The 8,705-nt window shown below is 37.5% G+C and overlaps 1 protein-coding gene across 2 annotated transcripts; it reads right to left on the reverse strand.

Annotated features, from left to right (window-relative positions):
* Positions 1-231: 231 nt before the first annotated feature.
* On the reverse strand, positions 232-5,097 carry LOC112287589 (putative protein S-acyltransferase 16). Of its 2 annotated transcripts, none has more exons than XM_090253836.1 (8): positions 4,987-5,097; positions 3,668-4,403; positions 3,061-3,150; positions 2,543-2,644; positions 2,288-2,392; positions 1,930-2,028; positions 1,555-1,650; positions 232-1,100 (listed from the first exon to the last, which is right to left on the reverse strand). In XM_090253836.1, exons 2-8 carry the CDS (start codon positions 3,959-3,961, stop codon positions 993-995), a joined length of 894 nt encoding a protein of 297 aa, XP_090109962.1. In that variant the 5' UTR covers positions 3,962-4,403; positions 4,987-5,097; the 3' UTR covers positions 232-992. The 2 variants fall into 2 exon arrangements, with proteins under 2 accessions (XP_090109962.1, XP_090109964.1); XM_090253838.1 differs by having other exon boundaries at positions 4,897-5,022.
* Positions 5,098-8,705: the final 3,608 nt, after the last annotated feature.

The raw sequence follows: 8,705 nt of genomic DNA on the forward strand, positions 1-8,705 counted from the left end.
AAAATACCTTCAAATTTTCCTGTGGACAAGAATATTTCTTAAAAATCAACTCTGCTATACATTTGAAATGTTTTGATATTTTCTCCTAGAAATACAAAAAACAGGAGCTCAAAACTATTCCTTCTCTACTTGTGTGAAAGTTGACACATTGTCGAGACTAGATTACATGCTGTCGCTCTGACTGGAGCAAGTCATTTCTCTTTGACTGGCATGGATTCAACAATAGTCAAGTTACATGCAATGTTCAATGCATAGTTGTATGCTTTATTATGACTACGCACTAGGCATGGTCCTATTGAGTTCCAGTGATTTAAAACTACTGGCTAGTGCGATTGAAATTGTTCCATAACACCTTGGAACAAAACATGGTACATCATAACCCAGCTAAGTCTTCAGTGGTCCCCATCTTTTACTGTCTCCATTACGAAGCTGAGTAGCAATGTCAAGAAACTGAAAAAACACTAAGCCTTCTCACTATCAACGAAGTCCCTGCATCAGAATTAAATAGCAGAGAACTATCTATCAGAAGTGGCTGCCTGACCAGTCCAATCACATTCTGATATACGTCCCCGGTATTCAGCAGTTGAGCCCAATGATAAATATGAGGTGTGAATACCGAGAATCAACAAGTCAGTACTTATGAGACCCTTTGAGATCGCAACCACAACCCTTTGGAGGTCATTGTCCTGGACACCTATTTTTAGAGCTGAAGAGCACAAATGTAGTTTGAAAGTCAGAAGGACCATGCCTTCTAGTTCAAGATTGATCGAATCCCATTCGCAAACTTATGGGAGGATCATATTGCGTATGTCGGATGCGTTTGTGCACGAAAAGGTCAGTGCTCTGAACATACGGTATGACGCACGACCACAAAAATAGTCTACTCCCACTTCAGCTTCCAGAGGAAAGGAAACTGATGACAATCCGCAGTGCAGTTCGATCCGGCTTGTGTATCAGTATATGTGCAGATCTCGTCACTCGAGCATCCACATTTACTCCATTTCTAGAATGTCACCGCTGAATGTTTCACACTGTAAATCAGGGCTCAGGTGGCCTGTTGCACTTGGACACAACCAGCAACTCACACTGGGTCCCAAAGCCTGCACAAACACAAAAGGTACGAGATGATCACTGTCGCAGAAAGCAGTACAACAAAAAAATGTCCATCACAGAAAAGCACACTGGCATCTCGAATTCTTTGATTCGGCATCACCAAGAAAGTAACAATAGCAGTGGCTGAATTAGTCACATCACACGGCAACTGTAGCAAGCAGCCAGCTATCTAATGCAATACACGCCCACGACCAACTCTAAGTATTACAACACCCGCAACTATAAGATTCTGCAGCCCAGAAGTATGCCTAATCATCTAGTGCAATCCCAAAAACTACATCCGGCAGTGGATATAAGGTGGTAGAACATCACCAATTTAAAAAACGACAAAACGTTACCATTACACCTCAATACGACCAAAAACCCAACTAAACATCCATTTGCAAGGGAACACGCCACGAATCCAGCCAGCAAGAAGCCGAGAAAAGAGAAAATACTTACAGCGACTAAGTTGATGAATATGCCAATATCATATGGATGGCGGTAACCCTGCCCTATGTCCTCTGCAAGCCACGTCGCCCGTACGCCTTCATGATACTGGCCACCAACACACAACACCTCAGTTCTCTCCACAAGAGCTCACTTCAACCGCGTCCAACATTCCAAGCCCATCCAATCATCTGATGTATCGACTACGCCAACAACTCAATCACATCTGTGGCAAGTAAATGGTCCCTATTTCCTACTTCACAGTGCCCTGTTCAACCTACTGTGACTTCCATCTAACATGTCACAACAATCTCCTGAAGCTATAAAATTCCCCAACACAACACGTGCACAGCACACGCCACATAACCAAGGCATTTCAATTACAACCTCAATGGTAGTCTTGTTGTGCAACAGCAAATAGAAGTGCCATGTCATCATCGCCGCTGCTGCAATCAAAGCAGGCACCAGAATCACAGCACAAATCACCTGCGTAAAATGACACCAACTCATTTTCAAAGTATGCTAACCAAAAACCATATCATACCCTTGCTCGCCATTCACAATAACAAGCTTCATGTCTTCAGCTATAAAATTTCATGGCTCCAAATGCACAGTATAAGCACTAAAATCCGCTTTATCTGTAAACGAGGTGCACCTAGTTTTAGACACGCACGACACCTAGAAGTGATCTTGAAAAGAGTGAGCCTTGTGTCACCAACACAACAAGATTGACTGACAAACTTACCCTTGGAAATGCTGAAGATGTAACAGACTCGCTGAACACCTTTGCATCCATGTCCTCTGGCCCTTCATCTCCTAAAGTCTGAATAAAGTGAGTTCCTAACAAGATCTTCAAGAGAAGAAGACAAAATATTTAGTCCTTCAACAGCGTTGCACTGCTTGTTCACATAATGTAGGCAACGAAGTCTTCAATCGAATAAATGGCTAAATGTCGTCAGACCAGGAAGTCCCAACGAAACAAGAATTGGTATAAGCTCACCATAGACTGTAAACCTGCACCTGATGCATACACGGTGAAGAGAAAGAAGGCTTTGTAATTATAGTGGCCTACACAATTGTTGACCCACATACAATGGTGATCCTGTCAAATCACATGAAGAAATTACTCATAGAAGTGAAGACAACAAGCTTTCCCGGAACTGCACCCTGAAAACACAAGACCCGCCTTTAGTAGAACAAAATAGTGTCAACGTCGACGTATGAAAATTAATTAATTCCTCAATTCTATAGTTGTTTCTCACAAAAAAGAAACAAGAATAAGGTATTTGTTTATGTGTTTGTGTTTGCCAAGCTAAAACTATTAAGGAACCTACAGAACAACGGATAAAGACTTCACCAAGATAATTTGCACTCGGTGGGGTAAGATGCAGTCAATAAGAAGTAATAAAATATGGAAAAATAAATCCCGAACCGGAATTTGCACAAAAGGGCTACTAGCGCGATGAATAGCACGTCTCTCATCAGGAAATACACTAGAACAATAACTGACATCATTACCATACGAAGCACGCAACGTTTGCAAACCCGGCAATGATGAGCTCGCGGTGGCTTGTATTGTTCACATTTTTGGCAATATCTGTTTCCACCCTGGAATAAATTTCACAAAAACACATCCGTCATTGAGCTGGAGACTAGCTCTCACTAACAGGTCCAGTCGAGTTCATTTTTCATCAAGGAATTCGACCTATTTAATTACGTCACATGTTGCAGATTCTATCGACACAGATGACAGTTCTTCACGGACTTAAAATTGCCTGATGGTTCGTACGGTACTAATCTCCGCTGATACTATCTATACTCCAAGGTTGTCCATGGTGGTCCTTGTAAACTTAAATTATGAACCTTGTTGATTTTAATCTTATAAAAAAAAACTATTCAAAGCAACAAGGCACTTTTATCTCTCTTACAGCAAATCTAACTTCTAACCTTTTAACGGTACATACAACATATCTAACCAGCAATTTGATCACGAGAAGCTGTCAATAATCGTCACAAACCTCATCAGATCATTTCAGTTGAAAAGCATAATAATTATCAAGCCCCAACATAGAAGCACTGATAGAGAATGAAAAGACTAAATGTCTGACTTAGTGAAGAACGGCACCAGAAAGACCTTGCGCTTGACTTCATGCACTGCAACTTCTTCCTCCAAGTCAGGTAGGTAAGATGATGGAATATATCCAGGATCACGCACCACAGCTAATGCGTACGAATGCAAAGCCATGGTGCACAAGATGGTCAAGAGTGCAACATTCGCGAACCCAGTAGTTGTGTTCACGTTCAACCACGGGTGTATGACGAGCACAACTAATGTGTGATAAGAAAAACCCATTATGAGCAGAACAATCACCACCGGTACCGAAACAAATCTCCAGTAGCCCTCAGCGGGGCGACCCATAGCTCCAAACTTTGCACACGCAGTCTGACTCGTACCGTTAAATTATGTAATCCGGGCACTTCAATTCGAAGACCTCCTCATGGGTTGCCCACAGCTACGGCAGTGGTCTGGTACTGCAACGAAGTCGCTATCTCCGAGGCATGTGAGAAGGTTGCGAATCTTCATCAAGCGTACAAATAAGAGCCATGTTCGATGCATTTAGCGGTAAAAAGAAATGAACCAAACTCATGTTCAAGCTGGCTAAAAATTACGAAATGGCGACCTCAGAAGACCTATCAGAGTTGCTGCTTTGGCATCGACGATTACAGCAATATTTTGACGCCTCACGACTGAATAATCCCATGATGGCGACAACCCTACCGAAACTTATTCCAGCTGGGATGGCATTCACATTTCCAATGCCATTAACATTGATACACCTTGCTGACTAAGCAGAGAAAGGCTGCACACACATACCAAACAGAAACCAATTCCATCAGCTGGATGTTCTTTTACAAAGCAGAAAAAAAGCGGACCCGTTACACAACGTGTTGTTGCACTAGGAATCCCACTGACGATCAACTTAGTGGAAATTCTGTTGATCCTTAAACAGCAATGATCCTCAAAATGTACTAAAATGGTGAACTCTTAGACCAAATCTAATCTGGGAGATTCGAAAATTAAAAGGGAAGAAGTGAAACAGCTCAACCTCATCGGCTCCCTTTCAAGCCAGTTACTTGCACGTATTTATGTTGTGCATACTACCAAATGCGAAAACCAAAGGCACTAGAGCAGCGATTCCAGAACAAACTAAGGTTCAAACCAAAGACTACGATCACACAGTACGGAAGAGCACAATCAAAACTTCGCAACAATTTCTGGAGAGACCGGACCAACAGCTGTATCCCTGGCAACCAGACAAGCGACCCCAAATCAACCACATGCGAGATTTCTACCCCTGATTCCTAGGTCTTCGTGAATCGCATCCTCTCAACTCTCAGTCATCCCGTCCTCCTGTGAATCATAGAGACCAAACCCAAAATTACCATCTGCGTCCGTTCCGGAAGCTCACGCCTCTCGGGGGGGACTGATAACGAACAGTCCTCAACAACGCCACTGCAGGGACTCAGAATCCGAAACTCACCTCGCAAGCAGTGATCCCTGAGGAAACGCACCCGAATCCTACACCGCTGCATCAAATCTCAGTAGAATGTGCGCATCCCAGCCAGCCATGAGTTGCGATCGTGTGCCTCCCCCCCCCCCCCCCGCATTGCCTACTTCCAATGTTACGCATAATCTCCCTGTTCATACCGCCGACGCACCTAACTCGTATAGGGCTCTGTTCACACAGCCTTATTCGCCGACTCGGATGTGGCTCTGTTCACACAGTTATGGTCCACTGTTCCTAGATGACACTGTTCACACTGCGCGGTTCTCATGATACCGGAGTGACGAGCATTTGAATCGACGTCCTCAGCAAGGTTGGACGTCTTTGAAGAAGAGAATTGATTTGAGTTTAAATTGATTGTTTTGTGCTTGGAAATATATGTTTTGTTTAGTAATTTAATTTATTTTAAGAATGGTTCATCTTTATGCTTCAGTTGTTCTTTCAAAATTATGGTGCTTTTATTTTCTTCGTACCAAACTTGGTTATTGAGGATGTGAGGACATTCATTAATAATGTTATTTAATATTGTTTTGTTGAAAAATTAAGAGTTTTGATTTTTTTTTCTTTATATAAAAAATAACTTATTTAATAATTTAATAATTTAAATTTTAAATTAATTAAATATATTTTACTTAATTTAAATCAAACATAATAATTGTATTGTTTGTGATGTAAATTATTGTCTAATTTACTTGATGCATAGAAAGTATATATAAGTTTCACAATTTACTATGATATTTTAGTCCTTTAATTGAAATTAATATTAAAATATGTTTTTTTAGCTATTTCTGTATACATTATAAATTCACATAAATTCTAATTAGTAAATTAAAATTTACAAATTACATTGAAGTAAAAAATAATGATTTATTCTTTTTACTATACTATAAGATTTTATATTAAGTATATAATTTTTCATTATCATAAGTAATAATTTTAAAATAATAAGATTTATTACAAAGTTTTAGTTAGCATTGATGTGTTTGAATATTTGACTTATTTATTTAAATTATAAGAGGTCATTATTGAATTTTATGTCAAATAAGTATAGTCTTGTTTAACAAGATTTTTTTAAAATAAATTTATATGCACTTATACCAAAAAATATTAAATGTCACGTCATTATATTATTTTATGATAAAATAAACGTTCTAAACACTTTTAAACAATTTCCAAATATTTCCTTTGGTAGCTAGCACTGAAGTGTATAAGAATAGTGTCAACTTCAGAATCATTGATCTTTTTAAGCATTAATTGCTTTAATAGATGATGGAGATTAAATCTAATTTATTTATAAAAAATGAAAAACTAATTAATTTAATATATTAAAATATTAGATATCTTATTTTTGTTCACTTAAAACAATAATACTATATGTGTTTTTAGTACAAAATGGCTTTACAAAAAAATCAATATGCATTTTTAATATTTTTTTTTTAACTATAAAAAATATTTATTGATGCCTTTAGTTTATATATATACTTTATAAATTACATATATATGAAGTTTTTGAATTGGATTTATGTTCTTGTAACTAGTAAAATTTTATATTAGTTTTTGCTTTTAGTAACAAAATACACCTTTCAAAGGTATAAATTAGTGAGAATAAATCTTATGTATTGCTTTATTTGTAAATGTCATAACAATGCACAATAACAAAAAATTAAAAAAGCTGACAAAAAATGATCATGTTAACATTTGAATATTAACTAAATATTTTGTAGTTAAATTTATAGTTTTTTTATAATATTTTTTATTTAAAAATAAGATAGTATTTATTATTTTGAATTTAAAATTAGTATATTCATACATGTAAGATTTAATTATGATATAGATATTTATTAAAAATTAAGTTCTTTGTATAATTATGCAAATTCACATATAAACATATATTCATTGATAAAATTTAAATATCAATCTTATTATTTAAAAATATTTATTTCTTATAAAATATCAACATACTATTTTGAAAAATTTAAAAATTTTATTTATTGAAATTAAACTTATAAATAGTTAAATTGGACAAAGAATTTAACTATTTATAACATATACAACATATATACAACAAACTGGTTTGTTGCAAATTGTTGTTTGTAGATTAATAAAAAAAAAAGTCCCAATGTTTTTGGTAAAACACAAGTACTTCAATCCTTCTCATATTATTACTTTACAATTAACATATTATAAGACTTCTATATAAACTCTACAATTAAGGATTTCATAGATTTTACAACATTGAAAAAGAATCACTAATTATTATTTTTTTAACTCAGCATCAGGGGAAATAGAAATATAAAATTAAGATTTAATTAAACAAAGAGACTAAAAAAGTCTATTTTAAAAAAATTATAATTTGTCCAATTAATTTGATATTCTACAGCACAAGGGTGATCAAAATTGCCCAAACAATGATATTGGAACAAAACAAATACATCTTAAAACACTTTAAATTTTTTTATTCAACATAATAATAATAAAATTAAAAACGAAAGGATGCTATCAATGAGATTTGTACCATATTCCAATTAGTTATAGAGATTAGGCTTTACCATTGAACAAAGCATCAAGTCATAAACTATCTCTTTAAAACTTACAAGATTTTTCTAAAACAATAACCCCCTACATGCTTAGACATTGCATAGGAGGGGATAAAAAACCTCTCCCCATATTAGATTCGCCTTGGTTTAAAAAAACCCATTAGGAGGTATTCATTTGTGAATTCAAAATTCAAAATTCGTTTCGTTCGTGAAACCCATCGATAAACCCATTAAAAAAAGCTCGCCTCAGAATCTCCGAAACATCATCGCTACGATTGGCACTCCCTACGTAGATCTACATCGATGTACGCATTTCATATACTTGGACACAACATCATCGAAATGTGTACAGTTAGATCGAAGTAGTGAAATCTTCGTGTCGGTACGGAGTAGCCAGCGGCATTGAGCCTCCGTCGCAGCGGCGACTCCAGGAGCTCGAAGAAATGCAGCAGCGATGGAGATGGAGATTGAGGGAGTGAGGGAGGGAGGGACTGACTCCGATGATGGACGCGGGGATGTGATGAGCAAAAGATCACGAGAAGAATGATCTGTCGAACACAGCATCAGCTGTCGCATATGATTCTCAAGCACTTGCTTTCTTTTCACACAAACTGGAAACCAAATCAAAGCAACAAAACAACAAAGCGATTCCATCTACTGATCACCGCTGCTTGTAATGCAACCAACGCCTCTGCACACGATTGTAACAGAATCCAGACGCATTCGTCTCATGAGAAGAATGGGATTTGTGGGTGGGGGGTGAGTTACTACAGAAGCATGCATCAGCCGTAATGTGGATCGACGTTGCCGGCGGAGAGCAGGTGGGGTGGGGTGGGGTGGTGTGGAGTTCATGGGAGTGGAAGCGTGTGTTTTCCGGTGCATAGGGTGGTGGGATTGAGCGGTTGAGGCGTTGGATGGTGACTGAGTGGGTTCGGAGACGATGGTCGAGGAGCTGTCTGTGTCACAGAATTGATCGGGATGAATCGTGATGATGGGAGAAGAGGGTGTGGAGTTTGAGGTGGAGTATGTGAAAGGGAGGAAAGTATCCGCAATCGTTATC

This window comes from Physcomitrium patens, chromosome 10, assembly GCF_059467195.1.
Source record: "Physcomitrium patens ecotype Gransden chromosome 10, ASM5946719v1, whole genome shotgun sequence".
Lineage (NCBI taxonomy): Eukaryota > Viridiplantae > Streptophyta > Bryopsida > Funariales > Funariaceae > Physcomitrium > Physcomitrium patens.

Excerpts from the sequence above, each read along its gene's own strand:
- LOC112287589 (XM_090253836.1), bottom strand. The coding sequence starts at position 3,961 with ATGGGTCGCCCCGCTGAGGGCTACTGGAGATTTGTTTCGGTACCGGTG. Across the intron at positions 2,393-2,542 it reads GTGCAGGTTTACAGTCTATG|ATCTTGTTAGGAACTCACTT; the intron begins GTGAGCTTATAC and ends CTTCTCTTGAAG. Across the intron at positions 1,101-1,554 it reads TATTCATCAACTTAGTCGCT|GCTTTGGGACCCAGTGTGAG; the intron begins GTAAGTATTTTC and ends GTGTTTGTGCAG.